Genomic DNA, 14,722 nt, shown 5'->3' on the forward strand with positions numbered 1-14,722 from the left:
CCGCGTTAGAGGCGTGGCCCACTAACCCTGACTAGACCTCCGCCCTGTCTCCCTGATAGGTCTCCTCACACTGAGCCTTACAGACTACAAAACATAACCCACGTGACTGAAGAGGGCCTTTCACAGAGCCCCTGCCTGCTAGTTCACCTGATTAGCCCGCCTACCGATCCCCTGATAGGTTCTATCGCCAGACAATCCTTGTTCATCCTGGGCAAGGGCTCCGCCCCCTGGTGATTGACATTCCATCTCTCACTCCATTCCGTTGAAGGAAGATGGATCCCTGCCCCTGGTTTCAGCCAAGCGAGTTCCAGGATCTTCCTGCATAGGTCTCCACCCCCCAGTGCTATCAGGGACTTCTTGGAGTCTAACCACACTCCTTCCAGCAGCAGGGCTTTTGACCCTCTATGCTGTGGTCAGGTCTCTCCCCAAGTCAAGGCTTCTTCTCTGGGATTTTCTCCTGGAGGCTTTTGTGAAATCTTTTCCCATATGTCTATGTGTCTAGGGTGTCCAAGGGAAGAATTGGGTTTCTACCTGGAGAAATCCCTGGAGGGACTTGATATAGAATCTCAGCACTGGAAAGGTCAGAGATCTAGTCTGGCCTGTATCTCATCAAGTGGTCATTCAGACCTTTCTTGAGGTTCTTCTCATTTGAGATAGCTATTAGAAAGTTCTATGTCAAGTCAGTTCAAATATATATTTCTTGACTTATTATATACAATATTCTCCAAGACAGTGATAACACAAACCATCCCTGTGATCCTGGGCAAAACACAGCCTCTCATGGCTCTAGGCAAGTCTTTTTTAAGTTGTAAAGAAAGTGTCATTCTATATTGGCAGGGTTCCCTCACCTGGAAGTTCTACATACTGATAAAATCATACATCAGGGCTTTCACTCTAAAGCTAGCATTTAAGAATATTAGGCAGGTGGGGTAGCTAGGTGGCTCAGTGGATTGAGAGCCAGGCCCAGAGAAAGGAAGTCAGGCCTCAGACACTTCCTAGCTGGGTGACCCTGGGCAAGTCACTTAACTCCAACTGCCTAGCCCTTACCACTTTTCTGCCTTGGAACCAATACACAATATTGATTCCAAGGTAAGGTTTTTTTTTTTTTTTTTTTAAGTTAAAAAAATACCAGGTGGTGTAAGAGAGAAATGGGTTTAAAAGCATTCCTGTTGCAATCTCAGTTCCTGCCTATCTTTCTAAGCTTTCAAAATGCTTTAAACCTATTTCCCTCTTGCAATAGGGGACAGCTAGGTGACTCCGTGGATTGAGAGCCAGGCTTAGCAACAGGAGGTCCTAGGTTCAAATGTGACCTCAGATACTTCCTAGCTCTGGGACCCTCAGAAAATCATATAATTCCCATTGGGTAGCCCTAACTGCTCTTCTACCTTGGAACCACATACTGATCCTAAAATGGAATGTAAGTGTTTTTAAGAAAGAATAGCTAACATTTATAATAGTACTTTAAGGTTTGCAATGCACTTTATAGATATTATCTCATTTGATCTTCACCACAACCCTGGGAGGTGAGTGCTATCATTATTCTCATTTTACAGATGAGTAAACTGAGGCAAAGAAAAGTTAAATGACTTGCCCAGAGTCACACAGCTGGTGTTTGAAATTTCTTAATGCCAATGTCTTCCTGATGCCTAGGTTAACCCTATACCCCTGTAATAGTTAGCTGGCTAATCTGTTACTTACTCTAGTATAATCCATTCAAATTGGCTTTCTAGTTATTCCTTAAACTGTTCCTTAGACTTGAAATTCCTTTTTCCCTCCTTCATGACTTTGCACTCCCACCTCTGCCTCATAGAACTCCTAGCTTCCTTTAAAGCTTAGTTAAAACATCTCCTACAAGAGGCACCTCAAGAGATTTCTCTGTTTTTGCTTTCTTGGGATGGGAGAGAGAAGGTCTCAACTCCAGAATAGGCTGGAGCAGTGATGACAATCACAAATAGAAATTGAGTCTAGTAAACTAGTAAAATTGAAACTGCTAAACTAGTAAATGTCCCTATGGGCCCCATATTGCCTTAGAAAGCAACACATAATTTTTTATTAATACATCAACACATTAATATCAGATAGGAACTATATTTTAATCTTGTTTTAGCTATAATCAGTATTGTGGGTTTTCTCTGTCTCTGATACCTTTGGTCTAAAGGACTCCATAGCAGTAGTTCACAAAATGTAGTCCATGGTTCCCTAGATGTTCTAAAAACTATTTCTTGAGGTCTGTGAAGTCCAAACTATTTTCATAATATTACTAAACAGTTATTTGCCTATTAAAATACTCCTCTTTTCCAACTACTTATTGGTGTAAGGTCATAATGATATACCCCTGGGAGATTGAATGTAGAAGCAGATATGGTAATCCAGCTGTCAAATATTAGATTTGCAAATATCTGTAAAATGATGCCACTCTTCTCACTAAATGTTTTTGTTCTAGAAGTTATTTTTCACTAAAAATGGTATCTATGTTAAGATGTGATGAATTAATATTTTAAAGTTTAATCTTTTAATTTCTATTAGGATAAATATTGATGGATATGATCTAGAGAAATAAAAGTTCTTTGGGACCCTCAATAATTTTAAGAGCATAAAGGGGTCCTTAGACTAAAAAGTCTGTGACTAATGCTCTATAGGTTGTCTGTGCACCCATCAGAGAGGGAAAGGAAGTTGTTTTGATTTGTAACTGAAATGTAAGTCTTTTTTTTGTTTTGCATTTTTAAATCAAAGTACATAAAATATCAAGACATATCATGTCTTTCATGATGTTAGTCTGGGTCCTAGCAAAGTAGTTGAGGAAAGTCCTTCATCTTTCCCACTGACTTACACATGAGTCAAATTCTGATGTTCCCACAGGAAATCCTCCATGGAGATATGAGCTTGAAGGAAAACAGTTGTCCCTGGAATACTGAAGTCAAAGGTAAATTTAGAGTCTTTGGTTATTGACTACAGGCTATCATTACAAGAGACTAAAATCTGCCTCTTAGTCCAGTCCTCTGGGGCCAAGCAAAACAAGTCTCTTTCCAATGACAACCATTTAAAAATAATATATAATAATAAATAATAAAGACAGTCTATGGCTTCCCCACAAAAACATCTCTTTTTCAGCCTAAACACTCCCAGCTCCTTCAACAATGTCATTGTGGATTGCCTTCCTTTGGTTGCTCATTCCTCCTAAAATACGGTATCTAGAATTGAAACAATATAATATCCTAAACCGACTAGGGCACTACTATGGAACTATCAACTATCAACATTTCATTTTGGACCCCTTGTTTCTCTTGAAGAAATCTAAAACTGGACTTTTTTGGCAACCCAACATTCATACTGATTTGACCATCTAACAAAAGCTCAAAGCACTTTTTCAGAGGAATTTAAGTCACCTCTTTCACTCACACATAGGAAATTGATTTTCAGGATTAGTCATCAACAAGCATTTATTAAGCACCTACACAATTGCAGACACAAAAAATGCCAAGAAAGGCAAAAAACAGTCTCTGTTCTCAAGCTCACAGTCCAAGTTGGGGGAGACAACATGAAAACAAATATACTCAAAGCAAGTTACATACAGGATAAATAGGAGTTAATTAGGAGAAAGCATTAGAATTACGAGGAGTTAGAGAGAACTTCCTGTAAAAGATAGGATTTTCGTTGGGGCTTAAAAGAAGCCCAAAGATGATAACAGAGACACAGCACCAGCATTAATGAAGGTAGGGAAAGGCTTCTTGTAGGTGGGATTTTAGCTGGAAGAAGGAAGGCAAGGAGGTCCAGATGGAGAAAAGGAAGGATTTTGTGTCCAGGGTTCTGTCCCTTCCATGAAAGGAGAGAAGAGACGACCTCTTTCATTTTGGTGAACAGACCAAGTTTTATCAGGTGTGAGAGAAGCTCGGCAGCTTTTCTCCAGAAGCTTCCTGGAAGAAGCGGTAGCTGCATTTAGCCAGGTTAAACGGAGACAGGGGAGGGAGTAGAGGCACCAACTTCTTAATTCACTGCGCCCGACGGTCTACTACCGGAAGGTGGCCACAGGGATAACAGTCCTAAGGTTCCAAAGCCAGCATACTGGAAGTTAGGGAGAGGCCTTCCAGTTGGTCATCACGTGAACGGAAGAAAGGAACATCTCCGTGAACCGCTGCGAACTTTACGCATCGCGGTTATTGGTCCGTCGGTATGTCTTTAATCCCTCGACTTTGAGGGAGAGGTGACTTGTGACAACGGATGGTCGTGATTGGGTCCCGTTAGACCCGTCTCCCCGCCCCTCCCCCGTCCGTCCGTCATCGCCTGCTTCCTCCCCATTGGTCTAATAGTGCTAGTCGCGGATTGGAGGGAGAGAGCCAGGCCGGATTGTAGGGCTGATGGCGGCGTCGCTGGCGGGAAAGAAGATCGTATTCGTTACTGGAAATGCCAAGAAGCTAGAAGAGGTGAAGGTCTCGGGGAATGGGAGAGGGGATAGGGACACCCTGCCTTCTCCATCATTTCGAGTGACTGCAGAGCGGGGCTGGAGGGGATGAATGTCACGTGCACATGCGGGTATAGGGGGAGGGGTCAACTCGCATCCCGCCTCTTTCCCACTTGGCCCCGCCCCCACGCGGAGCCCCTCTCTCTCCGACCAAATCTCCTTCTTTTTCTTATTCTTGTTTCTGGGACCTAGGCACTGGGCAGCCTAGCGACTTGGAATCAGGAACGCCCTCATTCATTTGGCTCCTGTCTCTGACATTTCTCTGGAGTTCTCATCTGGGAAATGGGCGCGTTGAACTAAATAACATCTAAGATTCCCTCCGACTCACAAATCTGCCCCTTTGAGAAAGACCTGAATTCGATTTAACTTTCTTAGATACCAGCTGAGTGACCTTGGCCAAGTCATTTAACCCCAGTCAGCATTTATCAAGTACCTACTATTCTCCAGGCATTATGCTAACGCCGAGGAGTTTACTACATTCAAATGGAGGAAGCAACATGCAAACAAATATATCCAAAACAAGATATATACAGGATAAGTAGGAGATCATTAAAAGAGGGAAAGCATTAGAATTAAGAGGAGTTGGAAGGGAAGCTAAGTGGCCAATAGAGTGCCAGACCTGGGTTCAAATGGGACCTCAGACACTCCTAGCTGTGTGACCCTGGGCCAGTCACCTAACTGTGATTGCCTAGCCCTTGCCCTTCTGTCTTAGAGTTGTTATTAAGACAAAGTAAGGATTTTTAAAAAAAGTTGGAGAAGGCTTCCTGTAGAAGATTGGATTTTAGCTGGGATTTATTTATTTTAAACCCTTATCTTCTGCCTTAGAAGCAAATAGGCAGAAGAGTAATAAGGGTAGGCAATGGGGGTCAAGTGACTTGCCCAGGGTCACACAGCTGGGAAGTGTCTGAGGCCAGATTTGAACCTAGGATCTCCTTTCTCCAGGCCTGGCTCTCAATCCACTGAGCTACCCAGCTGCCCCCTTTAGCTGGGATTTAAAGAAAGCCAGGGAGATCAGTCAGAAGGGAAGAGGAACATTTCAGGGATGACGGACAACCAGAGAAAATACCCGGAACCAGGGGGTGGAGAATCTTGTCTGTGGAATAGCCAGTCACTGTGGACTTGTGTGTTGGGGAGTCAGGTATGAGGAGTAAGTAAAGGCAGGAGGGGACTAGGTTATGGAGGGCTTTGAAAGCCAAACAGCATTTTGTCAGTCTGTTTCCAAACACTTAAAATGGAGGTGATGATAGGACCTTTCTCACAAGGTTTTGCAGACTTAAAGGGTGATATAGATGTCGTCTGTTAGGGTTATGTTCATAATTACATACTATATACACATGATTATTGAGAGCAGCAGGCACTAACAAATAGAAAAATCAAGAAATTACTCTTAAACAGGGGTCGGCAACCTTTTTGGCCGTGAGAGCCATAAACACCACATTTTTTAAAATGTAATTTCGTGAGAGCCGTACAGTGCTCACAGTGCGGTTCCTGTAACAGTGCCTGAAAAAAAATTGACTTTATGGCTCCTGCAGAAAGAGCCATACGTTGCTGACCCCTGCTCTTGAAGGAGGTGGAATTTGTGCTGAGCCAGGAAAGACCTGGAGAGGCAGAGAAGCCCCGGTGAAGGGTCAGCATCTTCCCAGTTCAAAGTCCTCAAGATGGGAGATAGATTGTTATGGGGGGCTGGAGAATGATAGACTAATTAGCCCAGGGGGAGGCAGTTTTGGAGAGGAGTATCATGTAGCCCAGCCTGGAAAGCCAGACCTCTCCATCCCCTGTCTTGTGCTCTTGCTTGACTCCCCCTCTTCCTCCTGGTGCTCCTCCCACCTTCCAGCCTCCACATCTCTGCTCCCAGGAACATTCAGGGCTGCCCAAAGCTCCCTTTTCCTGCAGCCATTTCACAGTTCTGCTGCTGTCCTTGTTCACTGTCTTGATGATCATTCCTGAATGCCACAAACATGCTTCAAGTATCTGTTATTGATCAGTCCCATGAAAGCAAGGTGAAAAAGCAACAGCCTCTCCCCTCAAGCAACTTCTGGAGGGAGCTGCAGCATGCCCAGGAAGCAACAGAATATGAAGTCATTTTGAAAAGGCAGAGAGGCCAACCAGCTGGAAGCAGACCAGGGGCAGAGGCATCATGAGCAATGAAAAGGAGAGAGTTTACAGTTAACAGTTAACAGATTCTGTTTTCTCAGTTAAAAAGGAGGGAAGGGCACTTTATGAGAGCCTATGGGCAGGAGAATTGAGTTTGGGAAGAGAAGGTTTAGAAGAGGAGCAGCAGGCAGCAGGAGAGAAGCAAGCAGGTAAGATTAAGGATATTGCTGGGGCAGCAAGGTGGTTCAGTGGATAGAGTACCAGACCTGGAGATAGGAGATCCTGAGGCCCAATTTGGCCTCAGACATGTCCCAGCTATGTGACCCTAGTCAAGTCATTTAACCCTCATTGCCTAGCCCTTGAGTTGTTACCAAGATAGAAAGTAAGGGTTAAAAAAATATATTGCTTTACCTGAGAAGACTCATGTGAAGAAAGAGGAATTACAACCAGCAAAACAACATGCATAACAACTTGGGATTGCTTTATTCATCTTGATCCCTTTGAGGTCTTCTCCACAAAGATTCTGTAGTCATTTGGCAAGGTAAACAGAGGTTAAATGATTTGCCCAGGATCATACAACTAGTGAGTATCAGAATCTGTGGATTTGAACTCAGGTCTTTGTGACTCCAGGCCACAAAATTGTAAAGCATGAAAACCTGGAGAGAAGAGGGTGATCAATGCCACAGAGAAGCCAAGGACAAGGCTAATGGTGGGTGTCCCCCAGGGCTCTGTCCTGGGTCCTCTTCTCTTCTCCTTCTAGATTCTTTTTTTGGTGCTCTCATCAACTCCTGTGGATTCAGCGATTGTTACCAAGCAGACGATTCTCCCATCTATTTATCCAGCCCAAATGTTTCTACTGACCTCCACACAGCTGTCTACAGCTGCCCAGATATCTCAAAAGCAAGTGTCTCCTACACATCTTAAACTTAATGTGTCTAAAGTGGAACTTGTCATCATTGCCTGAAGTCCTCTCCACTTTCCAACTTCCCTGTGACTCCTGGGGGCACCCCACTCAATGTATGATCTTAGGCAGATCCCTTCCCACCTTTCTCTCCTAACTGCAGTTTGTCTTCTCAGCTTTCAGAGTCAGCTTCTTCAAGTTCAAAGCTGATCTTGCCACTTCCCTCTTCAGTAAACACCAGTGGCTCCCTACTGCCACTAAGATATCAAACATAAAGTCCTCTGAATGGTATTTCAAGGCTGTCCTTCCCCAGCTTTCCATTTCTTCTGTTTATTATTCTACCTCCTGCCCTCTTCACACTCTTCTGTCTGGCAACACTGGCCTTCCTTGCTGTTCCTCAAATATGAATCTTGTCACTGGCTGTTCCCCAGGCCTAGAATGCTCTCCCTCCCTCCCCTTCTCACTTCCTTCAAGTTCCAGCTGAACTCTTGCCTTCTCCAGGGAGCCCTGTCCAGCCCACTTCGTTTTCTGCCGATATCTCTAATGTGGCTTCTCTGGAGCTTCCTTGACTGGAGCTTTTACATGTGTTGTGACTCCCCATAAAACTGTTCTTTTGCTTTCCTTGTTTCCCCCAGTACTTGACACATAGTAGGTGCTTAATGCTTTTTTTTTTTTTTTATATCCTAACCTTCCATCTTAATATTAAGTATTGATTCCAAGGCAGGAGAACAGTAAGGGCTAGTCAGTTGAGGTTAAGTGACTTGCCCAGGTCATACAACTAGGAAGTGTCTGAGGCCAGATTTGAATCCACAGCCTCCTATCTCTAGGCCTAGCTCTCTATCCACTGAGCCACCTGGCTCTTCCATACTTAATGCCTTTTGAAATGACTTAACTGTGAGTCAAGGGATTTCTGGAGCAGATGAGGCTTGGGTCGATTCTCTCCTTGAAAGAGGAAGACTTGGAAGAGTGGTGAGGAGGGTTGTGGTACTGAAGGCAAGGGGAAGCGATGTTAGCAGAGACGGGGGGCAGAATGAGGCTAGGCGTGATACTTAGAGCATTGATGAGAGTCTAGATTGGGCCAGTTATAAAAACTGGGCAGAGGAATTTGAATGAATAAAGCTGCTGGAGATTTGGGCAGGAGATGAGGAACTAGAGAGCAGGGTTTGCGATTGAGGACTCATCCTCGCCTCTCATTTGAGACAGGTGGTCCAGATCCTTGGAGAGAAGTTCCCTTGTGAATTGATCCCACAGAAGATTGACTGTAAGTCCACATTTTATTTTTCAAAGTTGTGGTGTTTCCCAGGGCCCCAGGACCCACCCAGCAGCTAACTCTTTTTGTGGTGTGTGGATGTGTCTGTCTGTTTGTGTGCGTGTGTTTGTTTTTCCTTAAAGTGCCAGAATACCAGGGGGAACCGGACGAGATTTCCATCCAAAAATGCCAGGAAGCAGCCAGACAGGTGGGGTCCTGCCCTGCCAGGGATAAGGGAGGGTGGGGGAAGGGGATGATATCAGGGAGATCTGGGCCTGGCAACAGGGTTTGGGGCTCACTGCTCTATTCAGATAGATTCTTTACTCCCTTCTGCCTCACTGTATTATAACTGGCCTGTCTGTTGATCGTGTTCTTCTATATTCCAAGGAGCCTCTGAAGACAGATTCTTTGCTCTCCCAGGCCTGGCAGAGCTGGGGGTGGGAGGGGATCCATCATAGAACAGGGGAAAGAGCAATGCACAGGAGACCTAGGTTCAAATCTTCCTCTGCCAGTTTTCCTGTCTTTAAAAGGGAAATCACATTTGTATTGCCTGCCTCCCAAGTTTGTTAAGAGGAGAGGACTCTGGAATCCTCTAATCACTTTAAGCAGGGGGATGACAAGACCTCCCAGAGCCATGTTTGTGGAATCCAGAAACCTGGAGGCTAGTCCTGGCTCCTTCACTTAGGAGCAGTCATTTAACCCCAAGAGCCTTAGGTTTCTCATCAATGAAATGGGATAAGGATAAGAAGTTCACCAACTTCTCACCAGGTTGTGGGGAGGATCAGATGAGATTGTGCCTGGCCAATACTTGGGTTACTACCAAGCATGAGCCAGTGATGACTTCTGCCTCCTGGTTTGACTTGGGGTCTGGGTTCCTCCCTTTCTATGGGCATCACTTTCTTTGTCTGAGGAAATCTGGGAGATGGGTTCTGTGGCCATCAAGTTCTCTCCCAGTTCTCAGTGATTAGTTCTGGGGGTTCTTCTCATTAGAGCAAATTCGGCCAGATTCTTCCTGGGGCTCTTTACCCATGGGATACGCTGAACCCATCTGATATGATATCAGTGCAAGGTATGTATGAAGTTGTCTTTGTGCCATAGGTCCAGGGACCCGTCTTGGTGGAGGACACCTGCCTCTGCTTCAATGCCTTGGGGGGCCTCCCTGGCCCTTACATGTGAGTAGGCAAAAAACTGCTGCCTGGCCTGGCCAGGCCAGTAGACATTCCTTTTAGAGCCAAAGGCTGGCTCTGAATCATTCATCTCCAGGCAGCACCTCTCTTGGGGGACCCCAGGTGGTGGTGGGCTGTCATTTTCTCATGGCTACCCAGGGGTGGCAAGCCCTAGTGTTCATAGCCAAGAGGGATCCTTTAGTCTGACCTCTCAAAGTCCAGAATAGACAAGTGACTTGCCCAAGGTCACAGATAGGAAGAGGCAGGCTAGCCTTTCCATACTGTCTCTTCCTGGATCTTTTGCCCCATCCCTGGGCGTGGGGTTTCCTGACTTACATTTCTGGGGCACTGCCGACATCCTTCTCAAAAAGCAGTTCTACATTTTATGTCCTGGCCTTTCCTCCTTCCCCATTCTTTCTAGTACATGGAAGCATTAGCCCCATTTTGCCACTAGTGAAGCAGAGACTCTGGACTCTGGACAGCAGAAGCAGCAGGAGGATTCCAGCCCAGTTCTCTCTCCTGTGCTCTTTCCCCTTAGGGCAAACGTACCCTCATGGAGGCTTCTTGACACTTGTTTCTTTCATTACCTGCCCAGCTCAGCTGACTTTTCTGTTATAGCCACAAAAAAAAACCTTCACTTGGGACTTTAAACTGTGCAGGGCTGCTTTTCCTTTACACCTTCCTTAGAGCTATGCCTGACAATGTGCATCTCCCCACCCTGCTCAGCTCCATTCAGGAGATGATGTCCAAGAGGCCCTCCCAGAGCCACCCTGCCAGGCCTCTCAAGTCACCACTGGGCTTCAGCACAAATGAACGAGGATCTGGAATTGAACCTGTGGGTCTGCCATTCACGCCTCTGAGACTTTGCATGAGCCACAGACCTCCTCATTTGGGGCCTCAGTTTTCCCATCTGTAAAATGACAAACTTAGACCAAATGGTCTTTAAACTCCTTTTTAGTTTTAAGATCTGTGACTCTAGGATCTTCTGCCCTGGGATCCCAGCGCCCCCTACTTGGAAGGGAATGTCTGAGGCAGCTAGGTAGAGCAATGCACAGCCTACTGGGTCTGGAGTTAAGAAGCCCTGAGTTCAATTCCAACTTCATACACTACTTTCTAGCTCTGTGATCCTGGACTAGTTACTTTAACCTCTATTTACCTCAGGTTCCTCAACTGTAAATTGAGGATAAGAATGGTACCTAAGACCAAATGAGATAATATTTGTAAAAGGGATCCTTGGCATGGGAAAGCCCTCCCTACGTCTAGACTTCCACCCATCTTGCAAATAGCTCATCGAGAGCTGCCCCTATGTGATGGGGCTCGGAGGCAGTGGCTGCCAGCTGTGAGGTGGAGCCCCTAGTTTTGGATGTCATGACACCTGGGCTCTCAGCTCTTCCCCTGGCTCACTCTGTGACCTTAGACAGATCCCTTCCCATGCCTTCTCTGTGACACAGGGAGAGGAACCCTGCCTCAGTGGGCTCCTGGGCTGACAGGACAATCGCCTGAAGCTCTCCATGTGGGCAGGAGGCTTTGGAGCATCGAGCCAGGGAGACAGATCCATACTTAGAGACAGCACAGCTCAGCAATACTTGTGAAATGCCTGCTATGAAAGGCAATGCATCCTGGGGTTACAAAGATGAAATAAGACAAACCTCTGTTTTTAAGGAACTTCCCAGTGAAGTAATCCACGCCTTAAGAAGGATTCCTCCAAAGAGTGATGTCAGGAACCAAAACCCATATTATCTCAGTATCTGCCCATCACAGTGGTGGGACAGAGCCTTCCTCTGGTTTAGAGGAGTCCATGTGCCCCCTGGCCTTCAATATGGCTGCAGGAATCTCCTGAGAGTCACTGGACTCCTTCCCCTTCTGATTTTTCTCTTTGTCTTGCAGAAAATGGTTTCTGGAAAAGTTAAAACCTGAAGGTAGGTGGTTGTTGGAGAGGTGGGAGCCATTCAAAGAGAGAAGAAGGGAAGGTCCCTGTGGGAGCCTTAGGGAAGAACCCAGACCTGGGAGGCAGGGGTTCTGGATTCTAGTCCCTGGTTCTAATGTCCCCCTCACCCCACCAGCTTGCTGTGCGACCCTTGACAAGTCCCTATTCCTCTTTGGGCCTGAGTTTCCTCCTCTGTACAGTGCTGGGTTTGGTAGATGGTCCCTTGGAGCTCTGAGATGGCCTGGCACATTGCTCTGCTGCAGGCCCAGATGGGCTTCCCTACCCTTAGGACAGTGTTCCTGGCCCACCCTGTCTGTAGGCACTCTTCCTGCAAGCTTATGCTGACCTAGAACTCACTTGCTTTCCCATCATTTTGTGTTCCTCGTCTCAGGTCTCTACCGGCTCCTTGCAGGCTTTGAAGACAAGTCAGCTTATGCGCTCTGCACATTTGCACTCAGCACTGGCGGGCCAGAAGATCCCGTACAGCTTTTCAGGGGCCAGACCTTTGTACGTGGCCATACTGCACCCACACTGCCTCAGGCAGCAGTTTCCAAAGGGACCACGAGGTGGAGATGTTCCCCTTAGGCTGGAAACCCAGGAGAGATGGCTTGCCAGCAAGAGTAGATGGCAGAAATAGAGAGAAGGCAGCTGGACTTGGATAGAGGATTGCCAGCAAGGTCGATGGTGATAGACAGAGACAGAGACGGAGGCAGCCTAGGGTGGAGATAATGGGGGAGAGAAGAGGCAGGCAAAGAGAGAGAGAGAGAGAACAGGAAACTGGGACAGACACGGAAGATGAGAACCTGCTTCAGGACTATCTGGGGCACAGCAGAAGCCAAGGCAGAGGAAAAGGGGTCTGAGGAGCAAGGGGCCAAGTCTGGGGAGCTGAAGACCAAAGTGTAGGAGCAGAATTAAGGGAGCTGGGGCCAAGGTAGACGTGTGGGAAGGCTGCATCTCACTTGATTCCTTCCCATTTTCCTGTCTCAGGGCCAGATTGTGGAACCTCGAGGTTGTCGGGACTTTGGATGGGATCCTTGTTTCCAGCCTGATGGCTATGAGCAGACGTGAGGATGAGTGCTCTTGGTTTGGGGGTAGGGTTGGGTGTCGGTGGCCAGTATGGTCTTTGGTGGTCAGGATGACTCCTGGCTTTTCTGTTGGCTCAAAAGGGGGGAGCAGATGGGGAGAGGAGGTGTCCAGATGCAGCCCGGAACATCGAATAATTGCAGTGGGAGTTACAGTCTCCGAATATCCGAATTCAGGAGGGAGCTTGCAGAGTGATCATTTCGTCATTTTTAAATGAGGAAACAGGCTTATTGGAGGTGAAAAACAAAAGCCATCCAAAAGTGATTTTTAAAAAATTATTTTTTCTTTTTCTTCTAAAACTCTTACCTTCTGTCTTAGAATCAATACCGTGTATTGGTTCCAAGGCAGAGGCACAATAAGGGCTAGGCAACAGGGGTTAAGTGACTTGCCCAGGATCACACAGCTAGAAAGTGTATGAGGCCAGATTTGAATCCAGGACCTCCCATTTCTAGGCCTGGCTCTCAATCCATTGGGCCACCCAGCTGCTCCCAAATTATGTTGTTTTTTCCTAGGAGAGGTCACAGAAATCAGGGGTGTATTTTTCCTAAAAGTTGTTCATGACTTTAGTGGGCTTGTCCATTGATTTTGGCCATGATGCTTCTTGAGAGCTAGTGCTGGCGGGGCTGTAAAAGGGAGAAACTAGGGATTGGGCCAGGCCAGGGCAGGCACTGAAGTGGCATGGCAGCTCTGGAGACATCTGAGACTTTGAAAAGCCTTAGGATGGCTGACATCCCTGCTTCACAAAGCAGTTTGGCAGTTTGAATGCTTGTCACTCGTGGTTTCTTCTACTGAAGTCTTGTTTGTAAAGAAGGTCCCTACACGTCTCCTGCCTCCCAGAGATAGCATGAAAAAGTGAGACTAAGGGACTAAGCAGTGTTTACAGGGGACAGAGCTAACGAACCCAAATTTCCATTGAGTCCCAGTGAACCTTGGTGCTAGTGGATTATATTTAGCAAGCTTTGGGTCCCTCCAAATTTACTAAAATGGGGAAAGGAATTTAAAATTGGGTTGTAGAAAATAAAATGAAATTTTTCCTGCTCTAGCTGCACTCCCATGCTAAAAGTATGGTATGGTGAAAAGAGTCTTGGACTTGAAGTCAGGGGATATGAGTTCAAATCCTTCCTCCAATACCAGCTTCATGATCCCAGGCAAGTCACAGTTTCTCTGAGCCTGAGTTTCCTCATTTGTAAAATGAGAAAAAATGATCCTTGCCTTGCCAAACTCATAGGATCATTACAAGGAAGACACTTTGCTAGCCTTAAAGTACTATAGTTAGTAGTGGTAATAAAAGGGAGCCTCCGGGAAGTAGCAGGATCTTTGCATTTCACTGCACCGCCCCCATCTCTGTGCCATAGTGCTGCTCCCTATTCAGGACCTTTTACTCGTCTTTGCTGTCTCCTTTGCCCCCTCTGCAGTTATGCCGAGATGCCCAAAGCTGTAAAGAATACCATCTCTCACCGATTCCGAGCCCTTCATGAGCTCCAGGAGTACTTTGTGCAGCGATGCCCCCAGAGGCTCCAGGAGGGTGTACCGCAGCGAGGAGAAGGAGAGGGGGCAGCATGAAGGCCCCCCTGGATCAGGATGGAGGGACAAGTTGGCATTCCCAGATTAAAGCATTTAATTGGCCTCAGGCTTGTAGTTTCGTATGTCAGACAAATCTCTTCTGAGTCAGATCACATCTATGAATACGGTGTTCAGTTTGGGGATGACATTTGAGATAGGGCACTGACAAACTGTCAGGTGTCCAAAGGAGGCTGTGACACCCTATGAGGATGGAAGGAACTGGGGACATTTGGCCCAGAGAAGGTATATGAAGGATCCAAATATGATTATCTTAAAACGT

At 46.4% G+C, this 14,722-nt stretch overlaps 1 protein-coding gene across 3 annotated transcripts; it reads left to right on the plus strand.

The window, feature by feature from the left end:
- The first annotated feature begins 4,304 nt into the window (after positions 1 to 4,304).
- ITPA (inosine triphosphatase) lies at positions 4,305 to 14,505 on the plus strand. 3 transcript variants are annotated; one of them, XM_044680414.1, is made up of 8 exons: positions 4,305 to 4,421; positions 8,658 to 8,715; positions 8,847 to 8,911; positions 9,802 to 9,875; positions 11,757 to 11,788; positions 12,188 to 12,303; positions 12,784 to 12,860; positions 14,295 to 14,505. In XM_044680414.1, the coding sequence occupies exons 1-8, from the start codon at positions 4,356 to 4,358 to the stop codon at positions 14,440 to 14,442; spliced, it is 636 nt and encodes a 211-aa protein (XP_044536349.1). In that variant the 5' UTR covers positions 4,305 to 4,355; the 3' UTR covers positions 14,443 to 14,505. The 3 variants fall into 3 exon arrangements, with proteins under 3 accessions (XP_044536349.1, XP_044536351.1, XP_044536350.1); XM_044680415.1 differs by having other exon boundaries at positions 4,356 to 4,370; XM_044680416.1 differs by lacking the exons at positions 8,658 to 8,715; positions 8,847 to 8,911 and having other exon boundaries at positions 4,306 to 4,421.
- The last annotated feature ends 217 nt before the right edge of the window (positions 14,506 to 14,722 follow it).

This window comes from Gracilinanus agilis, chromosome 6 (assembly GCF_016433145.1).
Source record: "Gracilinanus agilis isolate LMUSP501 chromosome 6, AgileGrace, whole genome shotgun sequence".
Classification (NCBI taxonomy): domain Eukaryota; kingdom Metazoa; phylum Chordata; class Mammalia; order Didelphimorphia; family Didelphidae; genus Gracilinanus; species Gracilinanus agilis.

Excerpts from the sequence above, each read along its gene's own strand:
- ITPA (XM_044680414.1), top strand. The coding sequence starts at position 4,356 with ATGGCGGCGTCGCTGGCGGGAAAGAAGATCGTATTCGTTACTGGAAAT. Across the intron at positions 8,716-8,846 it reads GATCCCACAGAAGATTGACT|TGCCAGAATACCAGGGGGAA; the intron begins GTAAGTCCACAT and ends TTTTCCTTAAAG. Across the intron at positions 11,789-12,187 it reads GGAAAAGTTAAAACCTGAAG|GTCTCTACCGGCTCCTTGCA; the intron begins GTAGGTGGTTGT and ends TCCTCGTCTCAG.